General features: G+C 38.7%; 1 protein-coding gene across 2 annotated transcripts in view; it reads left to right on the top strand.

Annotated features, from left to right (window-relative positions):
- Positions 1–17,590, top strand: part of HERC3 (HECT and RLD domain containing E3 ubiquitin protein ligase 3) — a 111,334-nt gene that overhangs the window by 49,953 nt on the left and 43,791 nt on the right. For both annotated transcript variants that reach the window (XM_025921404.2, XM_086704599.1), the window contains exons 4-11: positions 2,104–2,263; positions 6,291–6,367; positions 7,197–7,418; positions 8,585–8,676; positions 9,425–9,555; positions 10,138–10,298; positions 12,509–12,585; positions 16,424–16,548. In XM_025921404.2, coding sequence (XP_025777189.1) covers positions 2,104–2,263; positions 6,291–6,367; positions 7,197–7,418; positions 8,585–8,676; positions 9,425–9,555; positions 10,138–10,298; positions 12,509–12,585; positions 16,424–16,548 — 1,045 coding nt within the window. The remainder of the gene's footprint in view (positions 1–2,103; positions 2,264–6,290; positions 6,368–7,196; positions 7,419–8,584; positions 8,677–9,424; positions 9,556–10,137; positions 10,299–12,508; positions 12,586–16,423; positions 16,549–17,590) is intronic.

Raw genomic sequence — 17,590 nt, 5'->3', positions numbered from 1 at the left:
AAAAATAAACTCAAAATGGATGAAGGACCTGAATGTGAGACAGGAAACTATCAAAACCCTAGAAGAGAAAGCAGGCAAAAACCTCTCTGACCTCAGCCACAGCAATTTCTTACTTGACCCATCTCCAAAGGCAAGGGAATTAAAAGCAAAAATGAACTACTGGGACCTCATGAAGATAAAAAGCTTCTGCACTGCAAAGGAAACAATCAACAAAACTAAAAGGCAACCAACTGAATGGGAAAAGATATTTGCAAATGACATATCAGACAAAGGGCTAGTATCCAAAATCTATAAAGAGCTCACCAAACTCCACACCCGAAAAACAAATAACCCAGTGAAGAAATGGGCAGAAAACATGAATAGACACTTCTCTAAAGAAGACATCCGGATGGCCAACAGGCACATGAAAAGATGCTCAACGTCGCTCCTCATCAGGGAAATACAAATCAAAACCACACTGAGATACCACCTCACACCAGTTAGAGTGGCTAAAATGAACAAATCAGGAGACCATAGATGCTGGCAAGGATGTGGAGGAACGGGAACCCTCTTGCACTGTTGGTGGGAATGCAAACTGGTGCAGCCACTCTGGAAAACAGTGTGGAGGTTCCTCAAAAAATTAAAAATAGATCTACCCTATGACCAGCAATAGCACTGCTAGGAATTTACTCCAGGGATACAGGAGTGCTGATGCATAGGGGCACTTGTACCCCAATGTTTATAGCATCACTCTCAACAATAGCCCAAATTATGGAAAGAGCCTAAATGTCCATCAACTGATGAATGGATAAAGAAATTGTGGTTTATATACACAATGGAATACTACTTGGCAATGAGAAAGAATGAAATCTGGCCATTTGTAGCAATGTGGATGGAACTGGAGAGTGTTATGCTAAGTGAAATAAGTCATAGAGAGAAAGACAGATACCATATGTTTTCACTCTTATGTGGATCCTGAGAAACTTAACAGAAGACCATGGGGGAGGGGGAAGAAAAAAAAAAGTTAGGGAGAGAGCCAAACCACAAGAGACTCTTAAAAACTGAGAATAAACTGAGGGTTGATGGAGTTTGGGGGGAGGGGAGGGTGGGTGATGGGCATTGAGGAGGGCACCTGTTGGGATGAGCACTGGGTGTTATGTGGAAACCAATTTGACAGTAAATTTCATATTAAAAAAAAGATTTTATTTTTAAGTAATCTCTACACCCAATGTGAGGCTTGAGCCCACAACCCCAAATGAGCCAGCCAGGTACCCCAACGGCTTTTTTCTTTAAATTTTTGCTGCTGTATTTTCATTTTCTAAGATGATTTTGTTTTTCAGATGTTTCAGTGGTCCTTATCTTCTTTTATTTCTCTGACAACATAAATTTTTTTCTGCTCCCAGCTTGGTCTTTATCTTCACAGTTCATTTTCTTCTGTTTGTTTTGCTCTTTTCTTTCATGTTAGCATTTTCCTCACATGTGATAATCCTGGGCCAGCCTTTTATATTTAAAAGTAAGGTACTAAAACGCGAGTGGAGCTGTGGGCAATGCTTGTTAACTAGCAGGAAGCTGGACATTTCACTGGGGCCCCACAGATGTCAGTGTCTGTGGATCTTCTCTTTTGGGCCTGTTTTCTCAGGGAAATCCTCTTTTTTATTACCTGCATATGTATGAGACTGTCCCCGAACTGTGGGGAGAAAGGTGCTTCCTCTGTTAGGGAGGGAGGGCTCTAGGAGGGAGGGTCTTATTGTTCCCAGGCAGAATTTCACTCATTGCCACTGCTTTTAGTCATCTGTCTCATTCCCACTCACATTTGGGCCTCTCTGGTTCACTCTCTGCAAATAGTAAACCTTCGGACTTCTCGCTGGAGGGAAGCACCAGGCACAAGAGAAGACATCTGGGATATGTGTTGCTGATGCATGCATACGTGCTACCCAGTGTAGCTGGGATCTAAATTGATTTCTTTAGAAACATATAAAATTTATAATCTCGATAAATATACCAATTTAGTAGTTCTTTCTGAAAAACAGAACTGCCTAGGAGGATCATTCTGAAGAAATTCTGAAGAAAATTCTGTGTGATTTCTGGGCTATACATTTTCCTCCTTGGTTTGGTCTCTTTCAGAGCAAATTGGAGCTTTGGCAGATCAGCACATTGTCCATGTGGCATGTGGTGAGTCCCACAGTCTGGCCCTCAGTGACCGGGGCCAGCTGTTTTCGTGGGGTGCAGGGAGTGATGGTCAACTGGGACTCATGACTACTGAGGATTCGGTGGCAGTGCCCAGGTAAGAATGTCATGGGCAGGAATCTGACTTTTCAGATATCAGTTTTATAAATTCTGTTTCTTGCTGTTGCTTTGTTAGACTCTTTGTTTTTGGTTCTACTTTATTTAATTGCTATTCTTTTTTGGTGCCACTGCTGTGCCTTATACTTTATAGCATGTATCACAAAAATTGTAATTATTTATAGAAATGTCTATCTCCAGTTAAAAAAATGTGAGTTGTTCAAGAATTGTACTTTATTTATTCTAGTAACGTAGTTGCTAGCATAGTATTTGAAACTCAATAAATGTTTGAATAAATCATCTTTTCACTTGCTGGACTTAGTAACCTTTAATTTAAAATTGTAAGCCTAAATCAATTACTCAGTTAAGGACTTTAAACTACAATCAAAAGGTTGACCCACTACTCTAAAAATAAGCCATTATGAGCATTATGAGCAGCTAAAATAGCATACAGAAGTTTTTTTTAACACAAAAATATTAATTATTCATTTTGAGTCTCAAATATTTACTTAAATTCTGAATCTTAGATGGTTTAATTAAGTATCCATCAGATGCTTCACCACTAAGTAAATATTCAAAATAATGAAATCACTTCCAGGTGAACTTCTTAGGGGTAGAGTCTCAGTTTTTCAAGAGTTCTTGATGATTAAAGAGGCCACCAGTTTATTTCCTTCATTTAATTCCTGTGTTTTTTTTTATATTACAAATATATATAGCATCCCCCTACAAGAGTATTTGTCATATTCTCTGTAACTGTTTTTTTAATGACTATCTGTTGTACAAAGCTGGGAGCTCTTGATGGCATGAGACCTAGATTATTCATTTTAGCATCACTGTTGTTAAGGGTGCCCAGCACATGTGCTGCTTATTGCAAATCTGTTTAATAAACAACCTCTCCTTCCCTGCCCAGTTATTGTCCCCTTTAGAGAACCAAATACTCTTCTTCCTCTTCCTTTTTGCCCTTCTTCGATTTATGTCTCTTTAATCAAAAGCTGTTTTAAGGAAAAGAGGAACATGAAGAGTGATTTGATTCACTTCCTGATTTAGAACAGCTAATGTCTTGGATTTATTTTTTCCAAAAATTAGTTTAATTTGGGGGGAGAGAGTGGCAATAAAAAAAAGGGTGCTATATATATTTTAATCAGACTGTGTGATAATTAGGGAAAAGATTTATAACATAAATGACAAAAATATTTCACTTGTTGATTACCAAAGACTCAAAGGTTTTTAGTGGCATTTCATTTCTAAAAGTGAAGTAACTTGTGTTATAGGAACGATTTAATTTTTGTTAGTCATATCTAAATTATGGATGACTTCTGAGGCCTTGGTTTGTATATAATTTTATATTTTAACTTAGTTGAAATAAATTTGTTATTTCATATCCTAGCATTGTGGAAAGTAACATAGCTTTGAACTCAAACAGCTTCAGATTCTATCCTAATACAGTTTTATTATTTATTAGGTGGGTGACCTTGAACAAACTGTTTAATTTATCTAAACCTCGATTTCTTAACTTAAAAGTGGTATTATGTATTGTGTGCCTTTAAGAAGTTACTGGGAAGGGGGCGCCTGGGTGGCGCAGTCGGTTAAGCGTCCGACTTCGGCCAGGTCACGATCTCGCAGTCCGGGAGTTCGATCCCCGTGTCAGGCTCTGGGCTGATGGCTCGGAGCCAGGAGCCTGTTTCCGATTCTGTGTCTCCCTCTCTCTCTGCCCCTCCCCCGTTCATGCTCTGTCTCTCTCTGTCCCAAAAATAAATAAATGTTGAAAAAAAAAAAAAAAAGTTACTGGGAGGATAGAATGAGATGCGTAGGTAAAACATACTATATGCTTGCATTCTTTATATATCCCTCCTCTCCACCTCAAGGCTATAATTTCTCTGTTGTTTATCTTTGTCCTTTTGATCTGCTTCCTTTCTATGTGATTATGAAGGTTGTGACAAGAATAATGGTTGACCCATGAAGGGAGAATCATAGGGAATTTGAGTGGAAACTGGCCAAGGAAAAAAGGACTCTTACTGCATAAAATTTCTGAAACATTGGTCCCTTAGGTAGTAATACATTTTCCAATTTTAAAAAGTAGTGGGGTTCTACATGCTATTGATACACGTAACAACTTGGATGAATGTCCAGGGAATTATTCTGAGAGGGAAAAAGAGCCAATCCCAAAAGTTTACCTGCTGAATGCTTTCATTTATATAACGTTCTTGAAATGAAAGAATTTTGGAAATGGAAGATAGATTAATGGTTGTCAAGGGCTAGGATAGGGGAGGGGAGCAGTGGTTATAAAAGTATAACATGAAGAATCCTCATGATGTTTGAACCATTCAGTATCTTGATTGTGGTGGTGGATACATGAACCTATACAGGTAATAAAATTAATACACAGAATTGAGTATAAATAAAGCTAGGGAAATAGGAGTAAGATTTGTAGATTTTATTAATATTAGTATCCTGGTTATGATTTTTATACTGTGGATTCACAAAATGTCACCACTAGTGGAAACTGGACAGAGTATACATGTGATCTCTCTGTACTATTTTTTTTTAATTTACTTATTATTTTTATTTGTCAACTTTTTATTTAAATTCTAGGTAGTTAACACGTAGTGTAATATTTCTATATTATTTCCTATAACTGTATGTGAATCTACAATTATCTCAATAAACAATAGTTGGGTTCTATTTGGTGCTAAATGCATATGTGAACTCTGTTATATAAACTTTTTGTATGTGAGAAAATAAAACATTAACAAAAGCAATATGTCCTTGCCACTCTAAATAATTTCTTCCCCACTGGGCATCTATATTCTAAGACACCCCTCTCCCGAGGGCGTGTCCATCTGACTCCTTTGTTCCGTTGGCATAGACTTAATGCAGAGGAACATGGCAACTTGCAAGCTGTTACAATAGGGAACAGGAGATATTCCCAGGTGCCCAATTCTGTGGGGCAGCACCAGGCACATTGCATGGAGTTTTTTCATTTATTTTTTTACCACAGCCTGTAAAATAAGTACTGTTCTTGTCCCTGTCTTTCACATGAACAAGCAGAGGAGCAGGATTTGAAATGTATTCATATGATTTTCCTCTTTATCATCCTAGGGAATTTGGGTTTTGCCCTTATTTTTTAAAAATTGTGGTAAACAAAAATTGTAAAATACACCAAACATAAAATTTTCCATCTTAACCATTTTTAAGTGTGTAGTGCAGTAATGTTAAGTATACTTACATAGTTATATGAACAGTCTCCATAAATTGTAAAAACCTATCTTGCAAAAATTGAAGTCTACCCATTAAACAGCAACTCCCTGTTTCTCATCATCAGACTTGATTTGTATGAATTTGAGTACTCTTGATATCTCTCATAAGTGTATTCATAAGATATTTGCCTTTTGTTACTGGATAATTTCACTTAGCATAATGTCTTCTAGTTTCACCCATACTGCAGCATATGTCAGAGTTTCCATTTTTTCGAAGGCTGATTAATATCCCATTGTATGAATATATGACATTTTGTTTTTCCACTCATCTATTGATGGACACTTGAGTTGCTTCTACCTTTTGGCCATTGTGAATAATGCTGTTCTGAACATGGGTCTACAAGTATCTCTTTGGGACCCTGCTTTCAATTCTTCTAGATATGTACCCAGAAGTGGGATTGCTGGATCATGGCATTGCCCTCATTTTAAAAACCATTTAGACACCAGCCATATTCCTGGGCATCTCTGTTCCATAACTTACTCCATTTGCCCCTCAATTGGAGATGAGAAGGTGGGAATTAACAGAGTTATGGTAGTCGGTTTAAGTGCAGACATGTTTTTTATTTTGTTTCGTTTTGTTTTTTAACAGTAGCTGCCTAACAGTAACTCCTAACCTAGGAGGTTGGTGAAAGAACTAGTAGAATTATATCATGTAAGATCATGTATTTGATTTTTAAAAGTCTTCTAGGAAAGATGTTATTGATTACAACTGTTGGGAATATTCCTGATCATTGTGCATGCCTCTTAAGAGGAAAACCTTTTCTGTTTCAGGTTAATACAAAAACTGAACCAGCAGACGATATTACAAGTTTCCTGTGGCAACTGGCATTGCTTGGCTCTTGCAGCTGGTAATGTAACATTGAAATATTATGCTAACATTATGTTAATTTGGGAAACATTTCTCTTTGCATATATAGGTGATGTTATCTTACCGGACACCTTTAACTAACTGGTTAGGGTCTGTGCAGTGCTGTTGGACAGTGGCATTTCTCAGACAGCCTTTGTGCAGCTTTTCTCAGAGTGTGGACAATGAAGAAGGTGGTCATCAGTGCTCTCAGGGGAGGATGAGTAGGAGGAAGGACCCAACCTCAGTGCTCTTGAACATACAGAAGATTGGTTTTTTGTAGCTACAGTCAAGCTACATTCTACTATCAAGCTTCTAAATAAGTGAAAAAGAAGGTGTTAGAGAAACCTAAGCCAGCAAATAATAATGCATTCCATGTTAGAATAAATTTGAGGGGCAGTTGGTACCAACATGTGCTTGATCCTCTGTGAGATAGTCCAGGTAGAAGCTGGACCTTATGAGCCCTGGGTTTCATGATCTTGGTGTGGTTAGAACTAGTTCAGCTTGTTTAGTGGATCTAAGCCTGGTAACTGGTCTATGCAAAACTGAATTGACGTAAACATTTAATTTTTTCTTTGCGTAAATGTTCATAGCCTTCAAAGGGCAGTAAGACTCAGTTTATCTCTCTGTTGTCATGACAAGTGGGAGTTTTGGTTTTGGCAGTCTTAATAGTATGAAGTGTCTGTCCCTCGCTCTCAGGAGAGTTTGGTGCGTTGAAGGGGAGCAACTAACAAATGACTCTGCTGGGCAACTATGTTGTTCTAATGAGGTTATTTTTGTGAATGGAACTTGTATCATTTCTCATAATACTAGTTATCCTGTTTTTATTTCAGATGGTCAGTTCTTCACCTGGGGAAAGAATAGCCATGGGCAGCTGGGCCTGGGGAAGGAGTTCCCCTCCCAGGCTAGCCCACAGAGGGTGAGGTCCCTGGAGGGCATCCCCCTGGCTCAGGTGGCTGCAGGAGGAGCTCATAGCTTTGCCCTGTCTCTCTCAGGAGCAGTTTTTGGCTGGGGGATGAATAATGCAGGGCAGCTAGGGCTCAGTGATGAAGAAGGTAAGCAAACTCTTTATATGTATCTCTCTCTCTCTCTTTTTTTTTTTTTTTCAAAAGCCCAGCTTATTTGTTTAACACATGCTTCTTGAGAGTCTGCTATGTGCTGGACCCATGTTAGGTACTAAGGGTGCAACAGTGAACAAGAAAGATAATACCTTTGGCTTAGTGGAGATTGCATGCTAGTGGGCAGAAGTAAACAACAGACCAGTAAATATATAGTATGTCAGAGGGTTTGAGAGAAGAGTTAACCTGTTTTACATAAGGCTTCCTGGGAGGGTCTGCTTGATAAGATATTTGAGCAGACAGAGCCCTGCAGTCAAAGGGAACAGGGTGTATAGAGGCTGTGATGTGGGAAGATAGATGGTGTGCTCGAGTGAAATGAGAGGGGAGAAGAGTAGCAGAGCTGGAGATCAGAGACGCAGTATAGGCCCAGTGACGCAGGGCCCTATAAGGCAAAGGAAAGATTTTGGCTTCCCTCAGTGAAAGGGGAAGACACCGGAGGTTTTGAGGAGAAGAGTGATCTAATTTCACTTTGGCTATCACGGGTCCAGGGGAGGCTAGAAGACCAGTTTGGAGACAGTGGGAATAAAGTTGGATTTTAATATACTTTGAAGGCGGAGCCAGTTGGTTTTGCACATTGTTGGGTGTGTGGTTTGAAATAAAAAGAGAACTAGAAAGATAAAGGTACCATTTATGGAATGAGGAAAACTGTGTGTGCGTGCGCATGTGTGCATGTGTGTGTGTGTGTGTGGTGCGTGCGGTGAGAGTGGGCAGAGTTGGAAAGTGTGGGGAAACCATGAGTTAGGTTTTAGATGTATTAAAAACGAGATGTCTGGGATGCCTGGGTGGCTCAGTCAAGTGTTAGACTCTTGATTTCGGCTCAGGTCATGATCTCATGGTTCTTGAGATCAAGCCTCACATCGGGCTTCATGCTGGTAGTGCATAGCCTGCTTGAGATTCTCTCTCTCTCCCTCTTTCTCTCTGCCCCTTATCCCCTCAAAAATAAATAACCCTAAAAAAACATGTTATCTGCTAGACATTCCAGTGGACATGGAGGCAGAAAGGAGAATCCAGGGGGACCCAAAATTCATGTCTAGATAGCTGTGTTTGATATTTCATCTCAAAGACAAAATGGTAGTGACATTCTGATTTTTCTCTTATTTTAGATCGAGAGTCTCCTTGCCACGTGAAACTCTTACGAACCCAAAAAGTCGTCTATATTAGTTGTGGAGAAGAACACACAGCAGTCCTCACAAAAGTAAGGGACTCAGAGTGTTCTGGTTTGTTCTGTGATGCTTTCTTTGGTGCTAGATATGACACAGATGATTATTATTACTTGATTATTTTTGATAGCGTTTTTTAGCATAGTGATGGTGTTTAAAAATAGTTCAATATAATCTTAAAATATATAGTAACATTTTTTGTTCCTGTAAAACAATTAAATATGTGAAAAATAAAGAGCAATGTACTTAATGTTTTAAAATTATCAACTTATTTCATCTAAAACAGTTATATCTAGAGAGAATGAAAATGTATTTTTACATTGAACAAATACTGTTATAGATTCACTTTACTAAAATGTCTTAGCATTTATTCAAGTACAGCAGGGAATAAAGTAGCTCACTCACCAAGGAGTTTGTGGAGTATTTAATTTATTATATACGAATGATTGTGCAAAATCATGCCATGTCATCTACCTCTGTTTCTCCTTATTTTGTTTGCTTCCGAACACATCATTGTACTTTTAAACAACTTTCGAAATTTAAAGATGGCGCCTATTCCCTTGAGCAGTGCTTTGTTCCATAAAGATATAGTTTTAATTTCCTTTATTATTATTATTTTTTATTTAATGAACATACTAAAGATGTGATTTGGGTGAAGGATCATGTGAGTGTAGTGTTCTTGTACAGACTGCTGTGATAAGAATTTTGCATACAGAGATTTTTAGAGGAGTGTACTCAAACTCAGAGATACAGTGCGGTCATGTGGTATTTGTCCCTTGTTAGAGTGGAGGTGTGTTTACCTTTGGTGCTGGTTCCTGTGGGCAACTTGGACATGATTCCATGAATGATGAGGTTAATCCAAGAAGAGTTCTGGAGCTGATGGGCAGTGAAGTAACGCAGATTGCTTGTGGCCGGTGAGTGCTCCTCAGAGCTTCCTAGTGTCTATTAAGACCCAGAAATGAATTTTGTCTTTGTCGTGACCAAGCATATGGATCAGTATCTTAAGAGATCTTAACTGCATACACACCTATGGGGAAAGTTTGGAGAGAGTCTAATCTGAGCAGTGTGTGACAAGGATGGGTTTGAGATGAGTGGATCAAGTTGGGGACATTAGGTTTCTTCTGGGATAAAGACTGGTAGGATGGGGGGAAGACATGAAGAAAGGAAAGTGAGAGAGCCTCAAAGAACTTCTTGGAAATTTTGCCTGGTCCACCCTGCTTTTTCTCTGTCATCCCACAGGCCAAATACAGCAGGCCATGCAGCCTTTTCTAAGTCTTGCCCATCCTTCTTGTTGCCTAGAGTCTCAGAGAAGGGCAGCATTATGGAGACCCAGCTGCTGCTTGCTTGTAAACAGTCACATGTAAATGTGGGGTAGGATTTCTTAGGGGCATCCCTAGGTATTTCTGTGCTCACATGTGGTGGTTAAAAGAGTCTGAGTGTATATCCCTATTAGTAGAAACTATGCTGGTAAGTTATTTTAAATTATTTTTCCCCAGACAACACACTCTAGCCTTCGTGCCTTCTTCTGGACTCATCTATGCATTCGGTTGTGGAGCAAGAGGTCAATTGGGAACCGGACACACTTGTAACGTTAAGTGCCCATCCCCTGTGAAAGGTTACTGGGCTGCCCATAGTGGCCAGCTTTCAGCCAGAGCTGGTAAGAGTGATTTTCATTGGAATTTAATGGTATTTTAAGTGATAAAAAATTTTTATAGAACACATACCTGTTTTTTACCTTGAAGTCTTTTGGAGGAAATAAATATGAGATATATTCTTTTAACATTGATCAACAAATACTTGAGTAGTTACTATGCATGAGGCCTTATAATTAAGATCCTAGAGATCTCGATTGAGATCAAGCAAAAAATGTTACTTTGGCCCTAAAGACCTTGGTGGTGGTGTATAAATTTTATTTATTATCGTTGCTGATAATGAAAGTTAATGTTTATTGAATGCTTAACCAAGCTCCATTACTTAAGCTAAGCACCAAAAACAACCTTAAGAATTGGTGGTTATGATTCCTATGTTGGAGATGAGGAAATTGAGTCTTAAGGAGGTTAAGTAACTTGCCCAAGATTACATAGATTCTGGGGACAGGAATTAAACCCAGGTCTGCCTCATTCTAAAGCCTGTGCTCTTTATGCTTGTGCTGTGTTACCTTTACTTTTGCTACTCTGGTCATAACATGACATGATTTCTTTTTATGCCATTTTTTTTCTTCCCTTAAAAAAATAAGTTAAATAACATCCATTTCATTGGAAATCCAAATAAGGCAGTCATTCTATATGAGTGGCTTGAAATAATAAATCCAGGGGCTGACATGGAGCCGGAGAGCCATTAAAAAGAAGTGTGATTTAATAATAACTTCGATTTTGAAGACTATAAAGTGACTTATGGCTTGATTAGGATTTTTAAAAAATGTTTATTTTTATTTATTTTGAGAGAGAGCAAGCAGTGAAAGGGGAGAGAGAGAGGGAGAGAGAGAGGATCCCAAGTAGGCTCCATGCTGTCAGCACAGAGCCCAATGAGGAGCTCAGTCTTAAAAACTGTGAGATCATGACCTGGGCTGAAATTAAGAGTTGGACGCTTAACCGGTGGAGCCATCCAAGTGCCCTGATTAGGATTTTCTTTTTAAACAATAATAACCATAAGTTTTCTGCTGGTTTATAACTTCAGTGCAAGGACTGAGTCTTTTCCTTTTTGTAAATTTGACATATAGCACAAGGCCTGGCACAGACTTCTCAGTCAGTCAAGATGTATGGAATGAATATATGAGCATCTAAAAATGTAGTGGAACTTACAATATAAAATAAACAAAATTTGGTTTTGATGATGTTCCCCACAGTGAAGGAATGGCTAGTTGTCCTCTTCTCTGTCATTTGAGAATTTCTTTTACCCCAAGGCATTGTAGTCATGCTAGGAATGCATGTGTTTAAGAAATACACCAATTTTAAAAACTCAAGTGTTGTATCAATTAATTTGGAACCACAAATTCTTAAAGTTTCATTACGACCTAATTTATGTGATCATAAATTTGTGTTTGGATGTTTGCCAGGATGATTTTATAATGTTAAGTAGGTAAATTTCAATTCATTATGTAAATGCTGTGGTTTTAGGAACCTTCATGGTAATGTGGGAGCACAGAGGAAGGCATCAAGGAGTATTCCGGTTAGAGGAAGTTTGAGCTGTGTCTTAAAGGATGATTTGGAGTTAGCCAGGTAGAGGACTGTGAGGGAGTGGGCAGTGGTGAGTACCACGGAATCACACAATTCCAGGAGCACCGTTGCAACTTCGCCCTAGGAGGCACCATCATGGAGAGTACGGTGTGCACGGGGGGTGGTGGTGGAAGGAAAAGATGTGGAGGTAGGGAATAGTGTGGTCTGTTAGCAATGAAAGCAATGTGGTGGTATTGGAAAGTCACCGTGGATATGGTGTGATGGAAGATAAAGCAGGGAGTAGGAAATGGAGGTCCTTACATGACAAGCTTCATCCTGAAGGGGCTAGAGACCACCACACTCTGATGTTGGATTATTTCTTAGGCATGTTACCGTTGATAGTAGTGACTATTTAAAATTTCAGGTCAGTGGCATGAAAGATGAGAATGAAAAATAGAAACGAGGTCAGGATTAGCTGGCAGTTAGGGAGGGGGTGGAGGTAGGGTTGGAGTGGGGGATACCATTTTATACATTTATTTTTAATCGAAGTAGAAACAGTTTTGGGCAGAGAGCCAGTCGAGAAGGTTTCTTCTCTGATATAAATAAAATGGATAGGAAACTAGTCTGAAGCGTATTTTGGAATATTAGAAAAGGGGATCATGGAAAAAGCTTAATTACTGAAAAATGTGCTGTTGAAAATTTTTTTTGACAGATCGCTTTAAATATCATATTGTTAAGCAGATCTTCTCTGGAGGAGACCAAACTTTCGTACTTTGCTCCAAATATGAGGTAAAATTTCTTTTCATTCTTCTTTGGGGATGGAATAATGGTAAACCAATGTTTATTGTTATAAACAATTACATGAGAGCAATGTTACTCTTTGTTTCTAACAATTTTATCTTATTAAGGTAAGCCAACTAGAACTTGAAGACATTCTCTCTATTTTGCTTCTGTGAAGTACCAATAACTTTCCTGGTATTTTAATCGTAGGATTCTGATTTATAATTTAAAATTATTTGTTTATGTCTGTATTCCAAAAGATATTTAAGGAGGCCCAGAGAGTTTGTAATAACTTTGTTATTATTTGACTTTCCATTTCTTCTCTGTTAAGTAGCAACAAATGCTAGGTATTTGAAAATTTAGTGGGTGTGTTTGATGTGATTGAGTATATGCAAAATATAAAAGAGATGATACAGTATTCAGATATCCTTTATCATTTATCATTTGCTCACAGCACCACACTAAAATTTCAGATTGTCTCCAGTGTCACTGTAGTGGGTAAGTCAGGAAGAATGACATTCCAGTATCTTTTCAGGGTTGAAGGGAGAAGAGAAAGTGGTCCAGTATCCATGACAGAGCTTTTATTTTTTTTTTATTTTTATTTTTTTTTTCAACGTTTATTTATTTTTGGGACAGAGAGAGACAGAGCATGAACGGGGGAGGGGCAGAGAGAGAGGGAGACACAGAATCGGAAACAGGCTCCAGGCTCTGAGCCATCAGCCCAGAGCCCGACGCGGGGCTCGAACTCACGGACCGCGAGATCGTGACCTGGCTGAAGTCGGCCGCTTAACTGACTGCGCCACCCAGGCGCCCCTATGACAGAGCTTTTAATTGATTCCGTTCTTCTTGGACAAGGGAAGTCATTCTGAAACCAGGGGCACAGATTTGTTTTCTGCCCTGCACTCCCTTATTTTTGTGCTTTCTCTCCTCTCTTCTTCCTCGCCCACCCGCTTTTATTCAGGAAGCATGTACGGAGGACCAACCATGTATCATGCATTGATTCTTATCCTCTCATGGAAGAGCAGGGAAGGGTTACTCATGATGACAGAGGAATCAGAATTGGTTGGGAGGAGAAGAGGAGCTGTGGAGACAAGGGCCCTATGAGTCCTGGAAATTCTCCCCATTCGACTGATACTTTGCCATCTTTAAATACACAATATTCTTGCCTTCTAGTCAGTATAATTCTATGATGTGGTAGAAGAGGTTGTGCTGGAGTCTGTGGCTTCAGGTTGGACAGTGGAAGTGGACAATTAGATATTTTGCAGGTCAGGAGCCTGGAGAAGGTTCTATTTAGTGCTACCATCTGGGGTGATTTGGAACTGCTGTGTTAGACCTATTTTAGGCCTGGCTTCAGTGCTTCACAGAGAAATCTTGGAAAACTGAGATGCTTTTTTGTTTCTTCAAAATGCGAGTAAAGTGAAATATGAAAAGCACTAAATCTCTGCAGGATAATAATTTTTTGTCCATAAGTATTAGAGTTTGAAGTATTCATTTCCCTAGGAATTGACTTGAATAAAATTGTCCAACTTTAATTTTCCTGTGAAAGTTAACATAAAAACTTAGTTTTACTACTTTTATAAATACAGTACCTGATCTAAGTAGTTGGGTTTAAAATTTATTGTACTTAAACTGTTGGGACTGGAAAACAAAACATTGATGAAAAGAATCTAAAATAATGTAAGGTTAAAGAAATAGGGCAGATTAAAGGTTAAACCACTGGGAAGAGGGGTATGCATTAAAAATGTAAGATAACAAAGAAGAAACTAAAAATAGACTATTATTTAGAAAGGTGTTGCTCTTTCTCTTTAAAACTGAAGCCTGTGCACTTCTACTTGAGCATAGATGTTTGTTTAGATACAGAGACTGATAAAATCATGTGTTTACCCTGTTACCATCACACTTGAAGAATCACTTAAAAGACCTAAGAGAAAAGCATCTGTGTAGTGACGGTCTCCATTTCTATAAACACAGCTTATTCCGTGAATGCTAGGTCTGAGGTAGAAGAAGGAAGGGGAGGAGTTGGGTATAGACTCTGTTTTACTACCTTTGATTCCACGTCTTGGAAATTTGGTGAATGCAAACCATAGCCCCTTTTTTTCCTTTCTTATTGTTCACTGGATAGGATTGAATAAGGAATGTTGGGATGTTAGGGTGCATGTGCACCTGTAGGTAACATAATTCTCTCTTTCCCAACAGTTATTCTCAACCTTGGTTGCCCATTGATATCAGCTAGGGGCCTTTTAAAAAACACTGATGCCTCTAGAGATTCTGATTTAATTGGTCTAGAGTGTGACTTGGCCATCAAGATTTTGAAAGCTCTCATGATCCAAAGTTGAGAAAAGTTGATCCTAGGTCAGTTTGTTTTTTCTTTTCGGCCTACGTATAATTAGAAGGCACAGAAAATTCATATCCTTTTCTTAAGTCTTCAAGTGATTCTGAGATTATACTTCATTCAGGACATCTGTAGTTTATTGGACATGCGATGAAGAATGAGAAAGTAGTTCCACGTGAAATGTTTTATTGTAAGTATATGTTAGAGTCTCTGTTCAGCTACCACTGTAAATGAGGAAAGTAATTAAAATTTAGATAACACCCGTGGTTTTAAGACTAGGGTGAAGAGGCAGTCTTGCATGTGTGTGTTCAAGTGTCTACTTTGTCTTATGATTTTTCTCTGTGTCATTCAAGATGAATTTGTTCTCTCTTAGATGTCTGTGGCCATTTTAATAAAATAATTATCAAGACCCAGATGATCAAAAACATTGTCAAACGTGTGATTTGTTATATGCCTTTCTCCTTTCCCCTTATTATATAATATCTTACAACTATGGGGGAAGTAACAAAGAAAATTTACTTTGGAAGTTGTATTTTCATGTGTAGGTACAAAGGAGGAAAAAATAATCATGTTATGAATTGATGGATGAATGGTTTAATATAACCTTTTCCCTCTTTTCTAGTGACAGTTATGGAGGGTATAAAGCACTTTCAACTTTTTCTTAGTTCTAGATCAAGAATAGGTTTTGGGTAATATCAGCTGAATAAGATAAATTATAGAAAACAAAAGTGCTTATATTTTTTAAAATCTCCCTGAAGAAAGGATGTATAATGCTTGTAGCATTTGGAATTGTCGAGGCCATTGTTGACATGTCCTTTTTGGCACCTTCCTTACAAATGTGTAACTATATACCTGGAACAAGAAATTAAGAGTCATTACATTGTCATAGATTATTTGCAATATAGATTATAACTTAACTTTTTAATAATACATTTTGTTGGAGTTGTGTGACTAGTTATGGCAAATGATCAATACCTTAAAAGCCTTGATGTTACAGTGATTCAAAGCAGAGGGGAATGAAGTGTGGAAAAGCCATATTGGGTTTGTTTCTCTGGGAAACAGGTTGTGAGACTGAGATTTATGTTGAAACAGTCTTTCAGGGGAGTGTGGTAGGAAGGCATCTATTTAGGGATGAAGGAGGCAGCCCTGGGCCTGCAGGGAGAGACTGCGGATCTGTGTAACAGAGGCCTAAGCCAGTCTCCTCGGGAGCTCTGAAGTCAGGATGGCTCTTCAGCCAGTCCTGAGTGGAGGCAAGGAGGCTAAGCCTTTATACTACACCTCTACCTGCCCCTGGACGTTAGAGGGATGAAGCAGTGGCCAAGGGCAGTTCTCGGAGTGTAGCCCAGCTGGGAGCTGTTGGGAGCTTATGCTCTCAGCAGCTCAGGGAGTGTAGAGGGGGGTGTGGGCAGCACACCCCAGCTCCTGTGAACACAAGACTGAGAATATATGAGGAGAAAGAGAAGAGATCCAACCTACATAATTTCTCTTTTTTTACTGTTATATTTAATCCTCCAGAATTCTTCCCCTGCTGTTGACTTTAGGACGATGAACCAAGCACATTACACCAGTCTAATAAATGATGAAACCATAGCAGTTTGGAGACAAAAACTCTCAGAACACAACAATGCAAATACAATCAAGTATGTGGCTGCTTGTTTTCATTTTCATTTTTCCAGAGTACGTTGGAATCTTTTAGCTCAGTAATTTCCCCTACTTCCGTATTGAGGTTATGAATGGAGTTTTACATTTTAGGGAATCTTTTTATTGTTTTTGTTTTTCTGGCACGTATTTCTTGAGGATTTGGTGTCCTTAGCCCCAGATAACATAATAATTTTTGCCCCCATTCTCTCAGAGTGTGTCCCTTAACCTTACCTTATTCAGATCTTAAAAATCCTGACTGATGAAGGCATGGGTTGGCCTTTATGTTAAAAAAGCTCAGTTTTATGGTTTAACATCAAGAGTTTCTTCATATGTGGATCCCAAAGCATCCCAAAAGTAAGACAAATGTTAGCTTACCTAACCTGAATAATTTCTAGCATTTTCACTTTCAGAATGATTAGTCGAGATGGTAATATAATGCCAAATTGAGAAAATAAAGTAAAAAGGATTGATGCCTTTTATCCAGTTTATTTTAAAGGAGAAATTTTTTTGTGCACATTTTTATACATTTTCATTGACTTTCCTTAGTATTTTCGTTTTTCTGCCATCTAATATTTGGGAATGAATGAATCATGTTCTGTGTACATTGTACACTGAAATGTGTATATCTTCTTTATGACATAGAGTATAGTAGGGCAAATGACCAGGGCCCTAAACTTTGGGGTGCACCGGGATCATTGAGAATGCCCTTAAGCAGCTCATGGCGGGCCTCAGAATTTCTCTAACCTTAGGTGGGTCTGATGAGGAATTCAGGCTAGAAGGATGTGGGGGTGAGGGAAGGGGACTAGACTCATCATGAGAGGGGCAGGATGGATTCCGCTTTCCTGGGACCTTGACAGTTTACTAGTTCCCAGTTCTCTCACTTATAAAATGAGGGGATGGAAGAAGTTATCTCTAAAGACCATTCCTGACCCAGAAGTTATTGCAACCCCCTCCTTAACCATGTATTTGTTGTATTCCTTCCCTTTTCTATATACTAGATGAGAGGGTCCAAGACTCTTCACACGCAGTTTCATTCTGGGT

This window comes from Puma concolor, chromosome B1 (genome assembly GCF_028749965.1).
Source record: "Puma concolor isolate L17-30 chromosome B1, mPumCon1.1.hap2, whole genome shotgun sequence".
Taxonomy (NCBI): Eukaryota; Metazoa; Chordata; class Mammalia; order Carnivora; family Felidae; genus Puma; species Puma concolor.
Note: the sequence above shows the minus strand (reverse complement) of the source record. Positions and strands in the feature narration are given on the sequence as shown.